The sequence below is a fragment of the Pogona vitticeps genome, chromosome 5, assembly GCF_051106095.1.
Source record: "Pogona vitticeps strain Pit_001003342236 chromosome 5, PviZW2.1, whole genome shotgun sequence".
Lineage (NCBI taxonomy): Eukaryota > Metazoa > Chordata > Lepidosauria > Squamata > Agamidae > Pogona > Pogona vitticeps.
The window spans coordinates 61,172,442-61,199,947 of NC_135787.1; the positions used below are offsets into that span (position 1 = coordinate 61,172,442).

At 39.2% G+C, this 27,506-nt stretch overlaps 1 protein-coding gene across 2 annotated transcripts in view; it reads right to left on the reverse strand.

Annotated features, from left to right (window-relative positions):
- Positions 1-954: 954 nt before the first annotated feature.
- ENPP6 (ectonucleotide pyrophosphatase/phosphodiesterase 6) overlaps positions 955-27,506 on the reverse strand; it is a 59,093-nt gene continuing 32,541 nt past the window's right edge. The window contains exons 4-8 of one of the 2 annotated variants that reach the window (XM_020802803.3): positions 23,140-23,278; positions 20,009-20,188; positions 15,892-16,029; positions 7,352-7,475; positions 955-3,146 (exon numbers count right to left, since the gene is read on the reverse strand). In XM_020802803.3, the coding sequence (XP_020658462.3) occupies positions 2,941-3,146; positions 7,352-7,475; positions 15,892-16,029; positions 20,009-20,188; positions 23,140-23,278 (787 nt within the window). In that variant the 3' untranslated portion in view covers positions 955-2,940. Of the gene's footprint in view, positions 3,147-7,351; positions 7,476-15,891; positions 16,030-20,008; positions 20,189-23,139; positions 23,282-27,506 lie in introns of both variants that reach the window. The other variant, XM_020802794.3, reaches the window with a different exon arrangement.

Sequence of the window (27,506 nt, forward strand, 5' to 3'; positions counted from 1 at the left end):
GCTCAATTGTTGTGTATTAACTTAAATATGTGTTTAACATTTGACTAGTGAACCCAAAGAAATAAGCTGTTTGCACTAATGTAGCAATTGTCCAACCAAGTTGTTTGATGCTTTTTTTTTGGCAAGCATATAATATTTACAAAAATGTTTAATATGTATAACTTGCTCCCATTTTTGTAATAATATTCAGTTTTTCATGCTGCATTTCATCAGTGTTCCAACAAAGCATTTCACACCCCACACATACTGAAAAAATACTTATTAATTTGCAGTCTACAGTTAAGGATGTTTTAGTGCAGAAACTTGAGTTGTTTTTTTAAGTGCCACAAATCAATTCAAAAGACGCAAAAATGCTGAGTGCATAGTTAAATCTGTTATGAAGTCAGCCTCAAGAATAGCTTTGTGTTTTGTTCCCCTTTGAATGACTGATATCTTTGGGAACCATGTTATTGAGGTATCATGCTGTAAACATTTGCACAATGCCCCTATTAAAACTCTACACATCTTGCAGACCCTGCCCCCCAATAACTGTGCAAGAATTCAACTAGCACCATTCAGTAAAGCCCCTGATTTTCTATATGCACACAATAAGGGTTCAGTTCAAATGAAAACTCTATTCTACTGATGCAATCTGGAGGTTTCAACGGTTATGAAGAGAGTGATGTGCCAAATTTGCTTTGCCTTCCATAAACAGGAAGTGCCTAAGCCTGCAGTTCTATGCACACTTACTTGGGAAGAAGTCCCACTAAATTTAGTAGAACCTAATCCTGAGTAAACATATACAGAATTGCACTGCAAATATGTTCAGGATTATGTAAGGCAGAGCCAAAGGTATACTAAAAGTTTTGGGTCACAAGAATGCAGAGTCTTAACTGTACGTATTGTTCGCATATTTTTCCTGGTTGCATATTTTGTTAGAAAACTAAAGCTGACAAACGAGGATTTTTAATGATCTTTTTTCAGATGATTTTATTTTATATTTTAATGGTGTGGCGGGGGGGGGGTGCTCCAAAGAATTCAAAAAGCCTGGTCTATTAATGAGAAACACAGACCTCTGAACAATAGCTGTTTGTCTCCCAGCTACTGCAAATGCTTAGAAAGAACTAAATTGCCTTTTATACTCAATAGCCTGATAACAAAAGACTGCTTTGCTTTTTCCCTTTCCAATGGGTTTGAGGGTTTACTTGAACATTTTTTAAAAATGCATCAATGTTTACTAGTTATTAAAGAATTCTTCTGTCAACCTTTACAGTATATCTGTATGACCATGAAAGAGGCAGAATGAGAAAAAGTGAAGAGAGGAGGGGAAGTGAGAGAAACATGGGAATGCTAATGTATAGCTATCATATTCAAAACATCATCACTCAAAGCAGTCAAATATGCATTTTCTCAGTCTTTCTAAATTTTTACATAGGATTTTTCAAAAGTTGCCTTTTAACATATATACCAACATTGCACGTTCCTAAGACAAGTAAGGCTGAACATAATTACAAAAGCAAACATTTTTGTCTACTCTATAAAATAGTGCAACAGCTTTGTTATCTGACCCGTTTCTACAGACAGTTGCTGAAATCCAGTAGTAACTAGTCATAACAAGGGTAGGCCCACTGAATCAGTAGAACAAATGGAAAAATCGACTCACCAAATGCCCACTGATTCAATGGGACTACTCTAGCTGTGACTTCATTGATCTGCATGATCAGAGTAAAAGGTATATATGTGCTCACTCTGGCATTAAGATAAACTGAGTGCCCATTTTAAATTTGGTTCTAAATGGTAGGGATTCTATGGTATTTTCCATCAGGAAATATTTTGAAAAATTAAATAAAATAATTAATAGTTAATAATGACCTGTCAAGTCAATTCTGACCTATTGTGACCCTTGCCAGGGTTTTTAAAGTAGAGAATATTCTCTTCTTCTGGGAGCATCTTGGGACTGTGTACCTGCCCAAGGCTACACAGGTTGGCCCTTCTTCTGAGACATACAGTGGGGATTCAGACTCCCAATACTTAGCCCCCTGATTATCAGCTATCAGCATAGCATAGGAATGCAGAGGTTTGTGGTCATCGCGTTAGATATTTTCTGTGCCGGAATGGAAAAGAAGCCAGGGTCTTTCAGCTTGTGTGAAATGGAACAACACTGCAGTTCAGTTTCAGTAAAATCAATGTGTTCACTGGAAGTGAAATGCTAAATCCTGAAGTCTTCAGCTTACAGCAGGAATATTGAGGAGACTGTAAATAAGTGACAACCTACAGTTCGGTGGGCACTGGGTAGAAGGAATGGACTAAAGGGGAGCTGAACACATCGTGCTCCCTATATCCTCACAATGTAGATGAAGACCAGAGGTTCAAAGGTTAGTGGGGAAGCAGTGGACAGAGGGTCACTATTCCACATGTGGACCTGATGGTTTAGTATTTGCTTGATTTTTGGATATAAAGATGAATACTGTTGAAGGTGTTTTTTCTGTTTATCTTTGGTAGTGCACAAGATGTACCCTCCATCCTCAAATGAACCATATAACTCTCTCTCTCTCTCTCTCTCTCTCTCTCTCTCTCTCTCTCTGTCTGTCTGTCTGTCTGTCTGTCTGTCGATAGACAGACAGAGAGACAGAGAGACAGAGAAACAGATAGACAGACAGACAGACAGATAGATAGATAGATAGATAGATAGATAGATAGATAGATAGATAGATAGATAGATAGATAGATAGATAGATAGATAGATAGATAGATAGATAGATAGATAGATAGATAGATAGATAGATCTCTTGTTTCTTAGAGTGCATAAGCACTTGAAAGTAGGCAGGGCTTTGGGGGCCTGAATTTGTATAATTTTTTCCAGACAGCATTCTGTTAAAGCTGCTATTCAAGTGGCAAATAGGGGGGGAAAAACTGGATACACTGACTGACATTGTATTGGAACCAGAGTAACAAGGTCTGTTATACAAACAATACAAACAGAATTAGTGCCAGCACAGAGCTGCTCCACTGGAATGTCTGTGCCAAACTGGCATTATTTTTTAACATACACGCCACTCTCGACCAGGATCCATTGTTCGGCAGTGGCTGTATCCCTGCAACATTGCACATAATATTATAAACATCAACCGATCGGATGGGTGCTGCTCTGAAGTTACTCTTGAAATCTGAAACAAAATGACATTGAGACATGTTATATCTCTGGTATTCATGGTAGTCTTGCACATAAAATTAATACTACTGTTCTGAAATGTAACAGTTGTTTTACTTTTGTATCTAATAAAACAAGGGAGCAAAAAAAAAAAGCCCTGTAGCACAGTGATTAAGTTATAATACTGCAAGTCAAGCCTTTGCTCACAACCTGAATTTGATCCCGATGGGTTCAGGCAGCTGGCTCAAGGTTGACTTAGCCTTCCATCCTTCCAAGGTCGGTAAAGTGAGTATCCAGCTTGCCAAGGGTCAAAGCGTTCCTTGCATAACTATATTGTAAACTGCCCAGATGTGGGCACTGTGGGATGGTAAGGTAGAGGTAAAGGTTCCCCTTGACATTTAGTTCAGTCGTGTCCAACTCTAGGGGGCGGTGCTCATCCCCATCTCCAAGCCATAGAGCCAGCGTTTGTCCGTAGACAGTTTCCATGGTCACGTGGCCAGCACGACTAGACATGGAACGCCGTTACCTTCCCACCGCGGTGGTACCTATTTATCTATTCACATTTTTAGATGCTTTTGAACTGCTAGGTCGGCAGGAGCTGGGATAAGCAATGGGAGCTCACTCCATTGTGTGGATTCGATCTTACGACTGCTGATCTTCCGACCTTGCAATACAGAGGCTTCTGCGGTTTAACCCAAAATGCCACCACGTCCCTCTTATGGGGTGGTATATAAGACAAATGAATAAATAAATAAGCAAAAATAATAGTTGGCAAATACAGCCTATATTTATTTACTTTTTCTGCGTAGTGTTTATGTGAACACACATTATACCAACTGATCTGATCATATTGTATCTGAATTTGCATTAAAAATTCTACTCGCCAATTAGAGCTGGAGTGGGCATCTCTGGTCCTCCCAATATTTATATATTTATTCATTTATGCCTACAACCTGAGCAACTCAAACCAGGGATGCATAGATATGAAAATTTTTGTCCCAAAACATCTGGAGGACCTCAGTTGTGCACTCCTAATTTAGAGCCTCAATGAAACAGAATAAAAATAACTGCTCAGCTGCTGGTCCACCCACAGACATTTCTAGATGACGAAGGTAGAACCTCCTGTATTTATAGTTTGCAACTTTAACCAGGTACAGATATATAAAGAACCATTGTTTGAGCAGTATTTGGTTGCTGGGTTGTGCTCAGTTTGTGCTGTTTTCAAACATCACCTATTGCAAAACCCTTTAATATCATCTCTGGCTCTAGACCTTAGTTTGTCCCTTTATCCTACTTTTACTTTTCGACTTAAAACACTTAGACTTGTAAAGGACAAGCGAGAAGCAAAAGTAAAAAGGTGACAGCTATAGGGTCAGAACCATGAATGCAGGTTTTCAGTGACTCATGTAGCGAAAAAGAGAACTACTGTATTACAATGATCAGTGCAAATAAAGAAGAAGAACAAAAGTTGGTGGGGAGAAGACATCTCTTCCAGAAGATCCCAAGGAATCAAAGAGAAATTTAAGTCTCAGTTAGGATTGCTCAATGACCAACAAAGCAGCACACTATCTGACCAGAGAAGGTGGAAACAGAAGACCTATACAGAAAAGGATGGCAGATGCCTTTGAAGAGGAATCTTTTGATGAAGAAGAACCTGAAGTTCTAGAAAGTGAAGTGAAAGCTGCTCTGAAAGCACTAGGAAGAAATAAATCACCAGGGTGTAGATAGAATACAACAGAACTTTTTCAAGCCACAGAGACTGAATCTGTCAAAAAGAATGTGCCAACAAATATGGAAAACAAAACAATGACCCATAGACTGGCAACATTCAATATACATTCCATTCCCCAAGAAAAGAGATGCCAAAAAGAGCAATAGCTATAAGATCATTGCTTCATTTCCCCATGCAAACAAAGTGATGCTCAAAGTGTTGCAACAAAAGCTTTTACCTTATATGCAGTAAGAAGCACCTGATGTACAAACTGGATTCAAAAAGGAATAGGCACTCAAAATAACATTGCAAATATCCACTGGCTACTGGAGCACATCAAAGGGTTTTAGAAGAAGATCAGTTTATGCTTTACAGCAAAGCCTTTGACTGTGTGGATCATGAGAAAATATGGGTTATTCAAACAGAAATGTGTGTGCCTCAACACTAAGAACATAAGAACATAAGAAGAGCCCTGCTGGATCAGGCCAAGGGCCCATCTAGTTCAGCTTCCTGTATCTCACAGTGGCCCCACCGTACTCCTCTAGGAGCACACAAGACAACAAGATACCTGTCTCCTGATACCCTGCATCTGGCCTTTTGTGGTACTTTCCTTTTAAGCCTGGAGATTATACATCCCCCTCATGGCTTGTAACCTGCAATGGACTTTTCATCCATGAATCTGTCCAATCCCCTTTTAAAGGCATCTAGGCCAGATGCCATCACTGCATCCTGTGGCAAGGAGTTCCACAGACTAACAACATGCTAACAATATTTTCTTTTGTCTATTCTCACTCTCCCAACACTCGAGTGGATGTCCCCTGATTATCTTAATGCGTAATGAATAATTTAAGATATGCAGATAGCACCATCTAACTGGCAAAAAGCAGAAATGACTTTTAATGACTTTTAGTGAAAGTGAAAGAAGGATGTCAAAGGAGAACTGCAGTTGAGTTTTAAGAACGCAAAAAATCATGACTACACAAGAACTACACAGCTTTAACATTGACAATGAAGAGACTGAAATAGTGAAAGATTTTATATGCCTTGCTTGGTTTAATCATCAGACCAAATGGAGACAGCAACCAAAAATCAAAGAAGACTAAGTCTTGGAAGGGCAGCAATGAAGGAATTAAGAAAGATCTTCCAGTGTAAGGATGCATCATTAGAGACCAAGACCAAGACCATCCATACTATTGTATTCCCAGTCACTATGTATGGGTGTGAACACTGGACATTAAAGAACGCTGATAGGAAAAAAATTGATTCATTTGAAATATGGTGCTGGAGGAGAGCCAGAGCAAATCAAGTCTGAACTACCTCCTGAGGCAAGGTGATGAAACTGAAGGTGTCCTGCTTTGGGAACATCATGAGAAAGCAAGATTTGTTGGAAAAGACAGTAATGCTGGGAAAGGTGGAAAGCAGCAGGAGAAAAGTATGACTACATATGAGCTGGATTAACTCTCTAAAGAAGGCACAGCCTTGAATTTATAAGAGCTAAGCAGGACTTTGGAGACTTCTCATTCATAGGGTTGACATAACTCAGCGGTGACTTGACAGCATGTAACAACTACTATTACTTTTCCAGTAGAATCTCAGTCCAGTTGGATGACGTTCACGGTAACAAACATGCTTCATTCCTTTCTGTGTTGTAATAGCCTTGGACAGAATCCAGCCAAGAATTTTTTCTGTAAACTAATCTTGTCTGCATTTCCTACTTCTCCTTATATAGCTCAAATGTTATCCTTAATAACTTTAACCTTCATTTTTGAGGTGCGGTTCTAACAGTAATATTTAACTTCCATGCCTTTGATTACCAGTTGATTTGTGTGTCCAGTTACGGCCATACAGTGAAATACATTATCAGATGACCCTAAGCAAACAAACTACCTGGTTTATTATAATTTTCCTGACTTTTGGTTTTGTGTAATGAAGAACCACGTGAATTATGCAGTTCTTCAGATAAGGTGAATCAAAGGCAGTTGGACCTGAAGATCATGATTCAATCTCTTTTGCACCACTGATTTGCCTTCAGTATATTTGGGCTACATTTTGACAGGAGTATAATTAATGCACAAGGAACTGTTCATTATCCTTGGATAATGTTTGAGTGCTCTGGATCTAGGAAATCAGTTCTGTATACATTTCTGTTACTTTTGATAAATCTAGAGTTAGGATTTTAAAATATTTGAGATCCTAAACGTTGCAAGATTTGGCTTTTCCTATTCTGTGCTTTTCAGCAAGTCATAACTGCAGTAACGGGAGAAAATGTATCCACTCTAAATGGATCATAATGGCCAGCAGATGTTTGAAGGAAGTTGGTTGGTCCTTAAGCTGCTGAATCAAGTTAAATGTTACTTGATGAAGCACAGAGTATTTCTGTCTGTTTTCTTAAGTGGTCACCTACTCAATGAACCACAGTTATCCACATGCAATTAATACCACCCCAAAACAGGAACTACTTAAAGGGACAGGATCTTTATAGTGATTATCTAATCCTCTGGTTGGCATACCTGGCCCAAATGCAAGGAAGAATCCTCTCATGTCCATCAGTTCATTGTCATAGCCATGCCAGCCATTCTGCCAGGCTTCTCTTTTTCCTGTGCCGTTCTCCCAAAATGGAAGAGTTTCTCTGCTCTGTTGGGGAAAGAAGCTTTGTTCATCATGTTCATCATTATATAGACTGTAATCTATAGTAATAGCTACTTATGAAGAGGTTTCATTGTGAAACTAATCAAAATTACTTCCAAGAAAAGGTGGAGAATGAAAATATGTCAAGTAAGAAATTGAATGTAATTACATTGACGTAAAGTTACAGTTCTGCAAATAGAGAACATACATTTAACATAATTAATTACAGCACTTTCCTATTCAATCCTCTGCCTGTCGAAAAATATATACAGTATATTTGTTTCTTAAAATGAATTGCAGAGCAGTGTCTAAAATACCATACGGTGGACCCTCGACTTACAGACGGCTCGACCTACAGACTTTTTGAGTTACAGACTTCTCTGGCCACAAAATTTAGGTTCGACTTGCAGCCGGAGAATTGACCTACAGACCAGAAAAAAAAACCAAATGGAACAAAAACGGAACAAAAATGACCGGTTATGGATTAATCAGTTTTCAGTGCATTGTAGGTCAATGGAGACTCGACCTACAGACTTTTCGACCTGCAGCCACCGTTCCAATACGAATTAATTCCATAAGTAGAGGGTCCGCTGTATCAACAATAAAATACATTTAAAGTGAATAAGAGCACACAAACGATTCATCAGTGAAATAAAACAATGCTACTGAAAAACAGTTTTAATGCCCAGGGAAATAAGATGTTTTAACCTGGCACCTACAAGACTACAATGTCAATCCCAGGGTTAGACCATGACCACAGAAAATGTCTTTCATGCCTTCATTTCAGTTTCAGTGATGGTGCAGCCTGAGGGTTCTAAAAGATCAATCTGGCTACTTGATGCCAAGAAATTGCCCACTTCTGTTTTATCTGAATGTATTGTTTGTTTGTTTGTTTGTTTGTTTGTTTGTTTGTTTGTTTGTTTGTTTGTTTTATATCCCGCCTATCTGGTCAGTCATGACCACTCTAGGCGGCTGTGGTTCCCACTGTTCCACTTCCCAATTTCTATGTACAGTGGGGTCTTGACTTGAGAACTTAATCCGTATTGGAAGGCGGTTCTCAAGTCAAAAAGTTCTCAAGTCAAATCTGCATTTCCCATAGGAATGCATTGAAAACCATTTGATCCGTATCTGCTCTTTTCCGTCCATAGAAACTAATGGGAAGCTGCTATTCCACCTTCGACCACTAGAGGGGGTATTTTGTTTCTTTTTTTCTTAGGTCAAGAAAGGTTCAAGGAAGGCAGGGAAAATACAGTCCAGGCAGTACAAGTACCAGGCAGTCTGAAGACTGTCTCCCAATCCACTCTCTAAACGCTGGGAGGAGTGAGGAAGCAGACCGGCACCCTTTTCACTGGCCAACAGTTAACTGAAAGTTCAAATTTTGCACTTTCCCTGCCTCCCACGTGGTTTTTTTTCAGTTCTTAACTCAAATCTAAGTACTTAAGTCAAGTCAATATTTTCCTATGAGAGTGGTTCTTAAGTCAAAATGTTCTTAACTCGAGCCGTTCTTAAATCAAGACCCCACTGTACAGTAGCACCCCTGTATCTGCAGGATCAATATCCACGTTTTCACTTACTGCAGTCTGAATATGTTAAAAATATTAAAAGAAAAAACCCTAGAAATACATATCAGAACTGGGCACAATATACATGGGGTCAGATACCTTGTAATGTATTTTTGTTGTAAAATAATGCATAGTGTAGTCTCTGACTCCCTCTATTGGCCAGTTCTGGTAATATATGGTGATAATACATATTTCTGGATTTTTTCTTTTACCATGCTATATGTCGTGTTTGCTATTATCCACAGTTTTCAGCATCCACAGGAAGGCTTGCAACCTATCCCCTGCAGACATGGGGGTCCTAGTGTAATGCTGAGGAATGTGGCCAGTCTTTAATTTTCCACGTCAACTGACTAATGCTGGTGATATAACAGTTTGATGGGATCACTATTAACACAGGGAGCCTGTGCTCCAAGAGGGGGCTCACCTCAAAATCATGGGGTGAGGATCCCTTATGTTACATCATATGTCACCAGAACATTTATTTATATATTTTAAAAACTTGTAATATATTTGAATGTATTGAATGTACACACTTAACATGGAAAATTGTGTTGTCTTTAGATAACTTTCTCCATGCATGCCACCTTTTCGTTGAGTATTTACATTTTTGGTTTTGACACACAACTGGCTGAGCCCATTAGACAACAATATCTAATACTGTTGAAAAATTTAACTTGTGTTATGCCATCCTGGCTCTAGAGAGTTTGCCAAGTACATAGGTCCTTGGCAGGCCACAGGTGGATGCTAGCAAACATGGTGAGTAATGCCTTAATGATGTGCTTCCTGGAAACAAATTGAACAAATCAGCAGTGCAGGGGCCCCCTGCAGTATGATGAGAGTTCCCTTTCTCCTTTGTTCATTCTGAATGGTGTCAGTGTAAATAGGTGGAGATGGGGAAACAAATATAATTTGTCAGCAAGAATTGTTCAATTATCTAGTACATCTGCTGATGATTAGATGCAAAGAAATGTATGGACACTCAAGGGTATTTTCAAGTTTTTGTTAAAAATGTCAATGGTGCTGACAGTTTCTAGGCATCCATTCTCATCTTGAATAGAAGCAGAGAAAAATCAAAGGGACATCCAGGCCCAATTTATTGTGTTACCGGCTGAAATACATCGAAGCCAGTAATTTTAAGGGCATAATTTGTTTTGTTGAGAAGTTGCTCACATAATTGTCCAAATCATCCATGAAAGCAGGGGAACTTGAATATGCCACCAGTAGAGGTATACGGAGTTAGTATGCAGCTGTCTTTGTGAAGCTGCAATCATGAACATAAAAGGTCTGTATGAATTCAAGATAAGAAATGACGATGTGTAACAGACTCAGTGTCAAGACAATTAGTTCATTAGCTCCACAGTGGGCAATGTATTTGCCTACAGATGTTGTTGTCCTGCCGCTCTGACTGTCTTTCACCACTGGATGTGCTGGCCAGGGTTGATGGGAGCTATAACCCACCAGCATTAAGGAAAGCCATACTTTGCCCACATCTGCTTTAGAAAATGTTCTTTGCAAAGTACAAAAAAGGAACAATCTCCTTTGATAATTGGACTGCAGCTGTGTGTGCAGTAATTGTTTTACTGACACCCCTATTTATTTTCAGGCTTTAGAGAAGTTGTGTGTTTTCTGTGCTGTCAAGTCGGCACTAATTTATAGGGTTTCCAAGATGAGATATTTAAGGAGAGGTTTTACCAGTTCTACTCCCACATTGAGTTTCTACGGCCAAGTGGGAATTTGAACCCTATTCTCCAGAGTCCTAGTCCATTACTCGATCCACTGCACCATACTAAGAATCCCTTAGAGAAGTTACAGCCCTCCAAATCCGCCATCCAATGTGACCTTTGAAGGTTGTAGTCCAGTAAAGTAACTTTTCCAAGCTCAGTTTCAAGCTGAGATGCTCCTTCTTTTCCACTGAATATGCAGTGTCAGATTGGATGCATATGGAAGCCCTTGTAGGCATCCTTCAGTCTTGAGAGACTATGGTAAAGTGCTCTGAATAGAGGTCTTGGAACAGCATCTAGTGTGGCTGAGAAGGCCAATTCGAGAGTGACAATCCCTTCCACACTGAAGACAAATACAATCTGTCCCCTGTCCAGCTCCCTGTTTTGGGTGGTTTCAGGACTGCCTCTTTGCCTTGGTCTGTTGGACAAGTGTCTCTTCAAAATGGGAGAGGCCATGATGCACCGCCTGCCTCCAGGCTGAGCGCTCAGGTGTCAAGTTTTCCCATCTGTTGAGGTCCATTCCTAAAGCCTTCAGATCTCGCTTGCAGATATCCTTGTATCGCAGCTGTGGTCTCCTTCTGGGGCACTTTCCCTGCACTATTTCTCCATACAGGAGATCTTTTGGAATCTGACCATCAGCCATTCTCACGACATGCCCAAGCCAACATAGACGTTGCTGTTTCAGTAATGTGTACATGCTAAAAATTCCAGCTCGTTCTAGGACTACTCTATTTGGAACCTTGTCCTGCCAGGTGATACCAAAAATGCATCGGAGATAACATGTATGGAACATGTTCAACTTCCTCTCCTGCCATGCACAAAGGGTCCAGGACTTTGGTCTTTACTCTCAATCCAGAGAGATTAAAGAGCTTTCCATCTGATCTAGTCCAGAGATAGACACCTTCTGTTGCAGTTCCAAAAGCATGCTTCAGCATGACAGCAAAAACGATCCTAACCAAAGTCAGTGCGAGGACACATCCCTGTTTCACTCCACTTCGAATGTCAAAGGGATCTGATGTTGAGCCATCAGAAATTGCAGTGCCCTTCATTTCCTCATGAAAGGGCCTGATGATGTTAAAGAGTCGAGGTGGACATCCAATATTGGGAAGTATTTTAAAAAGGCCATCCCTGCTAACGAAGTCAAAGACCTTTGTAAGATCTATGAAGGCCACAAAGAGTGGCTGTCATCGTTCCCTACATTTCTCCTGCAACTACTTACAGCATATGGAAGAGTGAATAAGAAAAGGAGCATCTGCCAAATGGACCATTCAGTTGAATTAATATGGGTGATTGATGGGATCTGAATAGGACTTGTTAATTTATCTGTGATAGAAATTCCAGCTGCCAATATTACAACAGATTGATCTAGAAATTTAATCCAGTTTGTTCACTATTTCTTCTGCAACTGGCTGCAATTCTAATGTTCTCCAACTTACAGGAAAAATGCTTTTGACGGTTGGTCATCAAAGCATAGGAGATAATTATGATTAGTACATAGAAAATGGAGCAAGAAATCTGGCTGACATGATGAGCCTGTTTCTATGACTCACTGAAGAAAAATACATGTTTAAAATTCTGTATTTATTTAATACTGCAACAAGGTCTTTGTTTTCACATAACCTTGCAACCTTGTCTTAGGATATATTACTCTGGTTCTCATTGCTACTTGAAAACTTTATTGTTACAGCATGGACTATAAATAATGTAAAGAGATATCAGAGATTAGGTACATGCTGACTAGAGGTAGTGTCTTGGACAGTGTATATTTTCTGGACATTAGAAGAAGAAGAAAAGATGCTACCTAAGATGAAAATTCAGTAGAAACAAATCATGTGACTGTATGCAGACAAGAACATCCTAATGCTATGCTGAAATAGATGATTACAGCACAATGAAACAGGTTATAATTTAGGATCTGTTGGTATTCAAATAAAATAAATGTTGTCATAAGAAAATGAGTATATCTCCAAATGCTGCATAGTAAAAATCCTATTAATGGGATTTTCTTATAAATTTGTGCTTGAAATTTTTGCCACACCATCCCTAGGGCCTTCCTAATAATGTGTTCTCCGAACTGTGAGTTGCCCTTATGTTTCCCGTACCATACATATGCGTGCCATCCCATCTTTAAATCGTGTCCCTCTAGTTTCATGTCTTTGATTTTCTAAAGTTATCCATTCTTTAATCCAGGTCATCGCGCAGGCCTTGTAATATAGTAACCAATTCGGCAAGCCCACTCCCCTCCCCTTTCTTTCAGATCTTGTAGCAGTTTAAGTTTTATTCTTGGCTTCTTAGGTTTCCAGAGAAAATTTGATGTTAATCTGTCCAAGTCCTTGAAGTATTTAAAATTCAGTAGTATTGGGAGATTTTGAAACAGGAATAGGAGTTTGGGTAGAATCATCATTTTTATTGCTGATATTCTTCCCATAAATGAGAGTTGTAGTTTGCTCCAATCCTCCAGATTTTTCTGAATTTCTTTCTGTATTGTTAAATAATTCTCTTTCATTAAATTGCTTGGTTTCTTGGTAATCTTGATAATCACCCCTAAATATTAATTTTTTTTCACCGCCTCAAAATTGGAGTTCCATGTTAATTTTTCGACATCTTCCTTCTTTATATTTTTGTCATAAATTTTGTTTTTTTGATAGTTTACTTTAAATCCGGTCACCTGTCCAAAATCTTCTATAACTTCCAATAATCCTTCAAGATTTTCCAAAGGATTTTCTAGTATTATCGCTAAGTCGTCCGCATACGCTTGTACTGTAGCTTAAATTCTTCTCCTCTATCTTGAGTCCTTTGATTGCTTCGTTGTCCCTGATCTGTTTGTTAAATATTTCCAATACTAAAATAAATAGTAGGGGGGATAGTGGGCAACCCTGTCTTGTTCCTTGTCCAATCTATATATTCCCAGTTAGGTTTCCGTTAACTTTTATCTTGGCTACTTGCTTAGTATATATTGCCTTAATTGCTTGTAAATATGTTCCTTGGAAACCCATTCTCTTCAGTAATGATAGCATAAACTCCCAATTTACATTATCAAAGGCTTTTTCTGCATCAAGGAAGATTAGCATCATCTGCTTTTCGGGGTGCATTTCGTAATATTCCAGTATGTCTATTATTGTCCTTATATTTGATGATAATTTCCTTTTAGATAGGAAGCCTGTTTGGTCTTTATGTATTATTATTTCAAGTGTCTCCTTTAGTCTCGTGGCTAGGATGGTTGTGAAGATCTTATAATCAACATTTAGGAGAGAGATCGGTCTGTAATTCTTAGTCAGTCTTTTATCTGTGCCTTCTTTACGTATTAGCGAGATGTATGCTTCTTTTCAGGAATTAAGAATTTCCCTTTAGTCTGTATATCTTCAATTATTTTATTGAATTGTGGACTTAAGATTTCTTCAAATGTCTTATAGTATTCTGCTGGCAGTCCATCTGGACCAGGGGATTTACCACATTTTTGTTTCTTCCATGCATCTCTGATCTCTTCCATTGTCATTGGTTTGTTCACTTTCTCCAATTGTTGATGATTCAGCCTCCATTCTGGAATATTGTTCCAATAAATTTTTTGTCTTTCTTCTTCTCCTTTTCTTTTCTTATATAGTTCAGTGAAAAATTCATGCATCTCCTTTTCAATCTCTTTTTGTTTATATACTTCCTTCCCTTGCTTATCAAATATTGCTGTAATCCTCGTTTTCTCTCTCTCCCTTTTTATTCTGTACGCTAACCATCTTCCTGGTTTGTTTGCATTTTCAAAGAATTTTTGCCTTGTAAATTTAATTTTCTTCTCCATCTCTTCCTGTTCTAATAAATTAATTTTATGCTGTAAAATATTTATTTTGTTAAGCAATCCCTTTTTTGTTGGTGCCTTCTTAAGCTCTGCTTCCTCTTTCTTTAAAGATGTTATTAGGGCTTGGTACTGTTTATTTATTTCCTTTTTTCTTTGTGCATTAAATTCTATTGCATACCCTCGGAAGTATGCTTTGGCTGCATCCCATATCATTGTCATTCCTGTGTCTTGAAGTTTGTTATTTTGGAAAAAAAAGTTCATCTCATTTTTTATTTTATTTACGAAGGTCTCTACTCTCAGCAGTTGCATGTTCTCCAAAATCCACTCCTTATCCTCTGCCCTAAAGTCACCAATATTGGATTGTAGTCTGCATATGTATTTGGTAAAATTTCTATATCCTCTGCTTGGTGGAAATGAAATCTGAAAAATTAATATGCCAAAAATTGAAGGGGCTAAGAGATTTCTAATCTCCATATGCTGATTACATCTTTTCAACATGATGGGAGAGATTGAGCTGTTAAGTACAACTTCGTGTTGTTAAGAGACTTGCATCAATAATGCTTTTTCTTAAAGGTTGTATATAACACAGTTATTTTTATATAAGAATTATATGACGTTGATAAGAAAAATTATATGATGTTGATAAGAAAGTACACCATTCTGAGCTTGGTAATATGAACAGATGTCTAAGATAAACATAATCCAATTCCTATAGTTACAAACAAGACCATATATTCCTAAAATTTAAATATGATTCCACCTTTTTTGAACTATGTGTGTCAAAATATCATATACCTATCATATCATATATCATATACACCCAAATACTGTTATGTTTTTTTTAAAAAAAATCACCATTAATTTATAATTGAAACAGACTTGCTATAGCATAACACAAAACTACACAGCTTATGATCCACCAAGCCAAACACAGCTCATCCATTTCAACAAACTTTCTTTGGTTTGTTCCCAGCCTAGCAGTTCAAACACAGTGAGGTTGTTACTTGTTTAATTTTATAAATATCTTGTAGTGAGGATGCAGACCTGTGCTTCAGATATTTTTGCCCTGCAACAAAATAATTTGGCTGTATAGTGGTAGGAGAAGTTACTTTTAGACTTCCCAAATTCCTCAGCCAGCGTATCCAAGAGTTCTAGGAATTGTAGTCAGAAGAGTAACTTTTTCCATCTCTTCTGTGTACCTTGACTTGGGCAGATGAGCATGACTATCTGCTACAGTACTTTGTGTTAGGCAACAAAATGTCCTGCTCAGCCCCTGCCAGCCAGATCACTAGGTAGGACTGTGCTCTGCTTGACTCGTCACATGTTTTACAGATCTGATAAAGGTGATTTACCTCTACTATGAACCATCCTTCTTCAGCAACAAGTGTCAAAGGAGATACAAACTTCCCTTTTTTATAATAGAATCTAGCTGGGATATCCTCTTTCAGGTACACTGCCATGTGTTGCACATTTTTTAGTTTATTATATATCTGCAAGAGAAATAAAAGCTATGAAACTTCAGTGGACAGAATCACGACATGCCAACCTGGATGTTCCCACTGGATATTAATCAAATGCTGTAAGATCTAGTGGCCCATGTTCTGTGTTTCTCCACATCTAAAAGTGGAATCTGAGGATCAAAACAAATGAGATCAGCAGTTTTAGAATTAGAAGTAAATCAACTGTTATCTTTGGAGAGACTTACAGTGGGGTCTTGACTTGAGAACTTAATCCATATTGGAAGGTGGTTCTCAAGTCAAAAAGTTCTCAGGTCAAATCTGCATTTCCCATAGGAATGCATTGAGAACCATTTGATCCGTATCTGCTCTTTTCCGTCCATAGAAACTAATGGGAAGCTGCTATTCCGCCTTCGACCACTAGAGGGGGATATTTTGTTTCTTTTTTTCTTAGGTCAAGAAAGGTTCAGGGAAGGCAGGGAAAATACAGTCCAGGCAGTCCAGTACCAGGCAGTTTGAAGACTGTCTCCCAATCCACTCTCTAAACGCTGGGAGGAGTGAGGAAGCAGACAGGCACCCTTTTCACTGGCCAACAGTTAACTGAAAGTTCAAATTTTGCACTTTCCCTGCCTCCCACGTGGGTTTTTTTCAGTTTGTAACTCAAATCTAAGTATGTAAGTCAAGTCAATATTTTCCTATGAGAGTGGTTTATAAGTCAAAATGTCTTTAACTCGGGCTGTTCTTAAGTCAAGACCCCACTGTATTCTGCAAAGCTGGGTTTGCATGATCAGTATGCAAAGAGACACATTTCCTCCTGACAGCCACTCACCAAACCAACCAACCCCCAATTTGTAACTTAGATATGAAAGACATTAGATGATAATGACATGTCTTTTGTTGCTTACGTCAGCTTAGTTTCTAATTGTAGAGCTTCCCATTCTTATCTCTTTTCACCCTCGGAATCACAAAGATGCAACAATCCATTATCTAGAACTTGGAAAAAACTATTTTAAAGCGTAATTAATTCTGGTTCCAATATCCTCACAGTTAGGTAGCAATTCAGTTATATATGTATATTTTTAAGTAACTCCATGTGTCTCAAAGTCTTCATGTTTCTCAACTGAAAATAACTGCAGTCCGGTTCCTTTTTTAAAAAAATTCTGAATGTTACAACCCTGGCCCTTGATATGGGATACATCTTGGTATTTAAGACAAATAAAAATACATAAGACATTATAATGACATAATATTTGATTTAAAATGGCATATTAGTGTGCTCAAACTAAGACGCACCAATGACACTAAAGAACAAAGTCAATTTTTAAATTATACACAAATTACACTTAAAATGCTGATTTTAAAGCAAAACCTTGTTATGCCACAGAGGAGCAAATTGTTCAAAGAGCAGCAATTCCCTTTCTACAAGAAGGGTCATAAAGGTTTCAAATTTTGTCTGTTTGTTTAAAAAGAAATCTGACAATAACAAAAGAGAGCAGATCAATCCCACCACAGCTAGCAATTAAAGCACTAATCTTATGCACACATATATTGGCATTATTTTCACTATGGCTTTGTGGCACAGTGGTTAAACTGCTCCACTGCAGCCAAAACTGTGCTCACAACCCGGGGTTCAATCCCAGGTAACCAGGTTCACTCAACCTTCCATCCTTTTGAGGTCAGTAAAATGAGCACCCAGCTCACTTGGGGGAGGGCAATGTGTAGTCTGAATAATTCAACTTGTAAACTACCTAGAGAGTGATTTAAGCACTATAAGGAGGTATATAAGCAGAATGCTTTGAAGTCAGTGAGTCTTATCTGATGAAAGAAATGATAACAACGAACAGAAGTTATGTTACACTACTGAAGTGGAACCACTCCTTCATTAGGCTATAACCATAATGTTTTACCAGAAGAACTGGATTTACTTAGTTTCTGGGTATTTCTGGAAGTAATTGTTATGTCATAGCCATGCAATAACTGCCTGCCTTGGAGAACAATCATATCGGTGCCAGTAACTGGCAGGGTATTTATTTAGTATCTATCAAGCAGAATTTTAATTAGAAAACAAAAAAAGTTGTTACAAACCAGTACAGAAAATAGTCAAAATCTTGTAAGAAAAAAAAAAAATCAGAGAACTGTATAACATAAAACATGTAGGCACTTGGGTCACATAAAACTGAAAAATAGTAATTTATTTACATTCTTAAGGCAAATACCAGTCCTGTTTGAACAGGAACCTTAAAATAACTATTGACTATTTTGAGGAAATCATACTTCATTTTGATTAGGATGTGCCTTTAGTTCAAATGAGTCTCAAGGCAAATCAGGAATCTGTAAAGATCTGAAGATGTCGGCCACAGAGACTGGCGAAACGTTAAGAAGAACAACCTTCAGAACATAGCCAAAGAGCCCGAAAAACCCACAACAACCATCTTCATATTTTGTTAAGAGACTATAACTGTCCCATGGAATTGAGCAGTCTTCTAAAGCAGTCATTCTCAACGGGAGCCGCATGGTCACCTGAGGGGGGCAATGGCACCTTTGAAGGGAACCACAAACTGGAATCAATTCTTCACACATCATCTTATAAGGTTCATTATGCAACTTCTGCAATCCTTCTTCTACCTATATTTCTTTCATATTGTGTTTGTGGAGTCACTGTAATTCAAAAGTGACACGACAGCCTGCAAGGACCATAAAATGGTTGGATTTGTATGTTAAAAAGCCAAATTAAAATTGATCAACAGCTAAAAATGCAGAGTGTAAACGCTGACACCCTGTACAATATTACAACAATGCTAACCTGCAAGAAGAAAATCCTGACATTGACTCCATGTCAAGAGCTTGGAAATGTTGCTTTTTTAGACCGCAGTTCCCAGAATATCCCGGCCAGTATCGCTGAATGGGATTACAGAACTAACCCTGAAAGGGAGCTAGTACTACATTTGTGAGGCAGCCATTGGTAATGGTTCTCTCTGTATGCACATGATGATACAGTACCTCACTATAGTGTTTTTGCTATTGTTTTTATAGTGTTTTATGATTATTGCTTACCTTAAACACTACTTAGGAATGGAATGGAGAGGCAGAGTATCGATGTAAAAAGTAAAATTACATGAATGATGTTGCTAAGAGGAGCAATGTTTTCATTGAGAGGCTGCAGTTGGGAAGATAGAGACAGAGTATTCTGTTTGGTTCAGTGTGGGTTCTTAGGGCTTTATAAGGCCAAATGCTCTTTGTCATGGTTCTTGTACAAGTGCTACCCCCACGTGTGTATCATTGCATGATTTTTTTCACATATGAATCTTGCATTTAGTGTGCTTTGTTTTGTGACTAGTCATTGCAAGAAAAAATGGGATTAAAGTGCACATCTGACTGCTGAGTTACATATCTCTGAAGAAATCTCATTGTGAGGGGAAAGTGGGTTATGTGCCCCCAACATCTAACTGAACCTTGTAGGTGCATAAATACCTGTCATTAGTACATGTGGTTCCTGTTTCTAATTTCACTTTTCTTAGTCTTAGTTCTTGCTAGCAGATTTATTTATTTGTTTGTTTGCTTGTTTATTTACATACCACCCCATTAGTGCTGTCCATTATTCCAGGCAGTTCACAAAAATAAACACATATAAAAATATAAATAAAACAATAACAGAATAAAAATTTAAACTATCAACAACACAAAACAAAATGACACCGGAGGCAATTTAATGAGCACCTTCTATTGTGTCCTATCAAAAACAACTTGATGGGACAGTGAAGAAACAGCTTCTTCTTCAGCCATAGTGGGGCAGCTGGAAATTCAGAACTCCAGGAAATTCAGAATTCCTCAGCCATCTCTTTCCTTCTCTTTCTAAGTATACTGGGATATTTGTGAATGCACAAGGAGAGACACATTCAGAGTTTGGTGTGACAGAGCAGCAGAACTGGGTGTAAATCATGACAGTAATGCAACAAATAAATGATTGGTGTGCAATGCATTAAAGAAAATAAAAGGTGGCTGTTTTTCTTGCCTCAAGCTCCTTGCCTTTGGCTGGCCACAGGCTTACAACAGGCCCTCGGTCCTTTATTTGTATAACATCGCTCATGTTGATGCAGTTTCTCAGTTCAATCAGTTTATCCGTCCAGGAAATGTCAGTCATCCCATGATCCGAGAAAAGAATGACATTCAGGTCATTCTGCAGGCCCTTGTCCTGTCAAGATAGCAGACCATGGTTACAGCTTGGAAAGGACACTGCGTGCTTCCTCATTTTGAGTCCAGTAAAGCAAATTCACCTTACCTGCAACAGCACTGATATGAGGATAGGCACAGTGAAGATTAATCTCTTCATGTGCCCCTCCTATTCCCGTCTGAACTGATAGTGTCAAAGGGCTTGGTTTTAAAAGAAAAGATATCCTGGCCTTGATCTAAATAAAGTTAGCCATATTTAAATTGAAATCTGTGGGACCTAAAAGAGACTTAAATTACACAAAATTAAGCCTATTTTAGTTGGTTCCAATGAGACTTAACTCAGAAATTGAAGACATTTTCTTAGGCTGCAGATCAAAACTCAGTTCCCTGAAGCTCAATTCTCATGCTTTAAATTGGCTTGAATTTCCAGTTGGCTGAGGGCCCAGTGGAAAGTCCTATATAAAAAGGTTCTCCAAATCTGGAACAGAAATTGTGGTGGGATTGCCAACTTCAGATTAGGCATTTTAATGACCTTCCATTCTATATTCTAAGTGCTAATGGCTGGGAATGGCAGAAAACACAGCATAATGTTGTCAATCCATGTGATATGTCCTTACCATTATTATAGGGGAAGCTGATTTGGGGGCTCTCTCATCATAACCCAAACCATCTGCTTCTGCTAACTAATCTACCAGGGGTGTCAACAAGATTTAGGAGTTGCTAATTTTCTCTGAATCTGGGCTTCTGTGACATGTGGTTTCTTTAAAAATACAGCCATAGCTTTCAGTGTGAAATCCAGTACAGTGTATTCTGCAGGCTGGTGTAATTTTAGGAAAAGCAGAAGACTTTTTTTTTCTTCTTGAATTTGTTCAATAGCTTTTAAGCATTCAATAGCTTTTAACCATTAATTTTGCTATAGCTTTTAAAAGAGTGGTGTGCTTGTGGATTTCATGTGTGATGTTGTCCATGTAAGACCCAGGCCATGAGAAGTTTTAAAAAATCGACAAAGACTCTTGTGGCACTTTAATGACTTACACATTTTATTTGGCATAAGCTTTCATGAATGACAGCCCGCTTTGATCTTATGCCAAATAAATTGGTTTAGTCTGCAATTCCACAAAATTCTTTGTCATTTCTGTTCAACCCAATTAACATTTTACCTGCTACTGGTACCAGAAATTTAAAGATCAAGATCAAGACCCCAAAGCCAATGTTAAAGCCAATGCTGTTGCTGCAAAATCAATACTCGGTATTTCCACATTTTCACCCTTGTGAGAACACAGAGTGCAGTTTCATCATACATGCTGTTGATTCTGCCTGCGGAGTGCTATGATCTGGATGACCATGAGCCAATCAGTATGGGTGCTAAATGTCACCTCTTACTATGTTTGTTACTGTTACCAAAGTATTACATTCTAAGAAGTATTAGAATGTAGAAATCAGCAGTCCCTGCCACAATGTTTCCAGTTCATGAATTTTATCATTCTTTCAAAGAATATATGAGTACTCAATATCAAAGCAGCCTGCTGGTTCACCTCTAAAATGTTAGGCAGGGGTTTCTCCCAGCTATATTAAGAGAGCAAGGGAGATTCTTCTTAGTTACTTTGCAGTGTAGGCCCTTAGGTAAAGGTAAAGGTTCCCCTTGACAATTGTTGTCCAGTCGTGTTCAACTCTAGGGGGCGGTGCTCATCCCCGTTTCCAAGCCATAGAGCCAGCGTTTTGTCCGAAGACAATCTTCCGTGGTAACATGGCCAGTGTGACTAAGACACGGAACACTGTTACCTTCCCACCGAGGTGGTCCCTATTGATCTACTTGCATTTGCATGCTTTCGAACCGCTAGGTTGGCGGGAGCTGGGACAAGTGACAGGAGCTCACTCCGTCGCGTGGATTCGATCTTACGACTGCTGGTCTTCTGACCCTGCAGCACAGGCTTCTGTGGTTTAGCCCACAGCGCCACCACGTCCCTCACCAGGCCCTTAGGCTAGTGTTTTTAGAAAGGATGAGCATGATTTGGTGAAAATTAGGTGAGTGTCAAGCATGGGGGTTGTGGACCACCTTAAGCTCTCCCTTCTCATTAGAGCTCTTCCAGCTAGGTTTTCATGTCCCCAAAGTACAGGAAGCAAAGTGGTCATTCTTGCTCAACTATGGCATTTATTGGCTTTTTTTGTGCACTGCTGATTTGCTCTCTGCTAATCTTGGGGCATTTGGTAAAAGAAGGACCTTATCACTCTCTGAAGGGACGTGGTGGCGCTGCAGGTTAAACCGCAGAAGCCTGTGCTGCAGGGTCAGAAGACCAAGCAGTCGTAAGATCGAATCCACGCAATGGAGTGAGCTCCTGTTGCTTTGTCCCAGCTCCCGCCAACCTAGCGGTTCGAAAGCATGCAAATGCAAGTAGATAAATAGGGACCACCTTGGTGGGAAGGTAACAGTGTTCCGTGTCTAAGTCGCACTGGCCATGTGACCATGGAAGATTGTCTTCGGACAAAACTCTGGCTCTATGGCTTGGAAACGGGGATGAGCACCGCCCCCTAGAGTCGAACATGACTGGACAAAAATTGTCAAGGGGAACCTTCACCTTTACCTTTTTATCACTCTCTGAAGCCAGCATCATTGGGAACTTTTATATTCACAGCACCAAGTTATGATGTCATCTGCATGTTACATGCCTTATCACACCATAACTAATATAGGTCTCTTTGCTGTTGATACTCAGAAAATACAGCAAAAATATGCATGCACTACTTGATCTAAAGCAATTACGTCTATGGATTTGATCCATGACTGGCCATGGTTTCATGGAATATGCACAGGGCACGTTATACCATTTCAGACGTAAATACTGTACCACAACAAGTACAGGTAGTGTAATGTGAAGAAGCCCTTGAAAAATTGATAGAAATTATTAAGGTTTAATAAGGTATAGAATGTGGGGAAAATACTAATGGACCCTGTAACTTCCAAGTCACACTGACCTTGATAAGTTTAGTCAAGTTGTACAAAACATTATCCACTGCTTTTACAGCATTCTTCCTCTGAATGGACGAAGGGCCGTAATGATGACCTTCGACATCAACCCGTTCATAATATACTGCTGCCATATCTGCTGTGTTACTGCTGGAGTGGCAACACCACAAAAAAAATTAAGTGTAAGCTAAGCATGCTTCTGGAAACGTAAGAGGCAAATACCACAGTATATCCCTACATTCCTCAGTAGTGCACTATGTTACGGTAACAAAGGCTTTATACCAAAAACAAGTCTGGATGGGAATGATGCAATATCCCTCTTCCTAGCCATGCTTGCACCTCTCCCCACTGGATCTTTACCACCTTTTCCTCTTTTGGTGAATTTGCAATGTTAGAACGGTGCATCAGTAACCAAACTTCTTACAGAGTTCACAGACTTCCTAGCCATGCAGGGAAGACATGAAGGCTTTATCAACTTTCTTCTGATGTTCAAATAATCCATAAATTGGCGATAGGACCTGCTGCCTTGATGCCTCTCTAATTCTGCAACACACACACACAGGTTTGTGAAAGCTCCCCCAGGAAACATATAAAAAACCATTAAAGATTAAATTCTCAGATAAACACAAATACACACATACACTTCACAAAAAAAGCTCAGGGAAGTGGTTATGGCTTCAGTCCATGATGCTAGCAGTTAGCCTAGGCTATTTTCAATTTTTTTTTGTCTCCAGCAGCTGCTATATGCTCTGTTACAGAAAGCAATGAAGACAAATGGCAGCAGGGGAAGGATGTAGGGAAATTGACATTAAAAGTAATTTTAGAAGAGGTATCCATGTTAGTCTATGCTAGCACATAAGGCAAAAACAGAAGAAAAATATGAAAGAAAGAAGAAAAAACATTGTGTTGCCTTAAAGACTAACGGCTATATTACAAGTGTCCGAGGAAGTGGATGTGTCCATGAAAACTCACTTTAAAATATATCAGTTAGTCTTTAAGGTGCCATAACACTTTTCTTTTGTATTTTTATTTCGTCCCTCCCCCCCCCCCCCCCAACAAGTCATTAAAAAGGGACCAGTACATTTCCTGCAATGTCACACCCTCAGTGTAACAGAACAGATCTTTGGGAGATCTAGTGACAGCTCTCCTATGTCTAATGTACTTGGTTTTTTAAATTTTCATCTCAGTCCTACATAGAGATCCTTGACGGAGGCCTGACTGATCTTTTCAAATAACTTCCATCCATCTGTGCAGTAGACCTGACAATTATATTAATATATATGTGCCAATGTAATAAAGAAGAGGAGCTGTGAAGGTGTAACAATATTGTGTTTATCTTAGCTTGTGATACACACAAAATTTACTGCTCAGTGGTTTCTTGCCTCTTCTAAAAAGTACTAAATAAAATAACATACACTGTCATTATTTGGCACTCATCACAATGGCATTTAAAAGGCCACATAAACACCCCTTTATGCAAACAAGGCAAATGTTGACGCTTTGTGCAGTATTTGCAATTCAGCAGTTTGGTAACTGAAGTAAATTTTCTTCTGAAGTGAAATATCAAGTAAAAACAAAGATTTGGAGGGGTCTGTCAAATCAGTGCTACAGATCTTTGAAAATATATCCATAAAGCCAATATATGCCTTTATTAGTTACTTAACAGTGCACAATTAAAATATACTTTCTGAAAGAATGCTTTAACTTCCATTGTTCTAGGAGGCTAGCAAGTAATTGGCATTTCCAGAGAAAGAGAAAAAAGTTTTAATATTCCAGAATACTAGAGCTCCCATGATTTATCCACTGGCAATTTGGTTCTTAAAATAAAATGTTATTTTAATGTGAAATACTAAGCAAAAAAAAAAGTATTTAGAATAGGATTTCCAACTCCTCTCATTTCTAGGACTGTTCTCCGCATAATCCCCGACCACAATGTGACATAATTACTAGGGATCATGTGAGTTGCAGACCAACACACCTAGGCAGTGCCAGGTTGGAGAAGGCTGATTTCCGACCTGATACAAAAGCCTGGGTATGGCTTTAATGGAACCAAGACATTTTAATAAAATTTCACTTCCCCTCTTGGGCCAAATATATAGGAAAAGTTACACAATGGGTATCATAAATCATAGATAATACTAGGCAATATGGAAGCATTGTTGTTGTTGTTGTCATTGTTGTTGTTTTTGTTCTTTATCTGTATGTATGTGTATATATGTATGTGTGTGTGTGTGTGTGTGTGTGTGTATATATATATGTATATGTATATATGTGTATGTATGTATATATATATATGTGTGTGTGTTTGTGTGTGTGTGCGTGTGTGTGTGTGTATATGTGTATATATATGCATATATGTATATGTGTGTGTATATGTGTGTGTGTGTGTGTGTGTGTGTGTGTATGTGTATTATATATATATATATATATATAAAATTCTAAATAATTCATTCTAAGAGTAGTTCTAAATATCATACCAAAGTACCGTATATACAATATATATTCAGACATACAGTATATTTTATAATTCCAATTAATAATTATATAACTGATAATATTTATCTAGCATTTGAAGTAACTCTTCCTAAGATATGTGATATACAAAGATAGGTGGGAGTATGACTACAATATATATATATTTATATCCCGCCTATCTGGTCGTGTTAGGACCACTCTAGGCAGCTAACATCAAAAAGAATAATACAATAATATACATATAAAAACCAATTTACATAACAAAAGATACTAAACATAATAGGAGAGCTATAGGGTAAGGGAAAAGTCGTCAGGGATTATCTGTTGGGAAGGCCTGCCTAAACATCCATGTTTTTAATTGTTTCTTAAAAATACCCAGCGAGGGAGCCACGCGAATCTCAGGAGGTACGTTGTTCCAGAGACAAGGAGCCACCGCCAAGAAGGCCCGATTTCTAGTCTTTTCCTTTCGGGCCTCCCTCGGCGTTAGGCTCCTCAGCCTCATCTCCTGGCTCGCGCGAGTGACACGGGTAGATCTTGGTGGGAGAAGGCGTTCCGCCAAGTATCGAGGTCCTAAACCGTTTAGGGCTTTGTACGTGAGCATCAACACTTTGAAGTCGATGCGGAATCGGATGGGCAGCCAATGCAGTGCGGCCAGAGTGGGCGAAATATGTTGGTATCTTCTCACTCCACTGAGTAATCTGGCCGCCGCATTCTGCACCACCTGTAGTTTCCGCAGCAACCTCAAAGGTAGCCCCACGTAGAGCACATTACAGTGGTCTAATCTTGAGATTACGAGCGCATGCACCAAGGTAGTAAGCGCCCCCACATCAAGGTAGGATCGCAGCTGGGCTATCCGCCTGAGATGAAAAAAGGCGGTACGGACCACGGACGCCACCTGGGATTCCATAGTGAGCGCCGGGTCCAGATGGATCCCCAAGCTGCGGACCCCATCCTTGGCGGGGAGGGTCACCCCCCCAAAAGTGAGGGAGTTTCCCAAATCCCCCACTGTGGGGGCGCCCACCCTCAGTACCTCCGTCTTGTCTGGGTTCAGCCTCAGCCCGTTCTCCTGCATCCATTCCAGTACGGCCCCCAGGCAGCGCTGAAGGGACAGAATGGCATCTCCTGCAGTTGGTGAAAAGGAGATGTAGAGCTGCGTGTCATCCGCATACTGATGACACAATGCTCCACACCCCCTGATGACCCCACCCAGCGGCCTCATATAGATATTAAACAGCATTGGGGAGATGATCGACCCCTGTGGGACCCCACAATTAAGGCTCCACGGGGCCGAGACACTCTCCCCAAGCTGTACTCTCTGGGGGCGGTCCTCCAAGAAGGTGCGGAGCCAGGCCAAAGCCCGGCCACCTATTCCCAACTCAGAGAGCCTCCCCAGGAGGATACCGTGGTCAATGGTATCAAAGGTCGCTGAGATATCTAGGAGGACCAGCAGAGACAATTTGCCCTTGTCGGCGTCCCTCAGTAGGTCATCACACAGGGCGACCAATGCCGTTTCTGTACCGTGGCGTGGCCTGAAGCCCGACTGGAATGGATCCAGGGCATCTGTTCCATCCAGGAGCGCCTGAAGCTGATCGGCCACCACCCTCTCGACTACCTTGCTTAAGAAAGGTCATACTCCCACCTATCTTTGTATATCATATAGCTTAGGAAGAGTTACTTCAAATGCTAGATAAATATTATCAGTTATATAATTATTAATTGGAATCATAAAATATACTGTATGTCTGAATATATATTGTATATACTTAGGTATGATATTTGGAACTATTCTTAGAATGAATTATTTAGAATTATTATGAAAAAAAAACTGATTATACAAAAGATGGAAGGAACAATAGTGCCAAGATTAGCATTCGTGAAACACTGGAAGGAGTCTGGAACA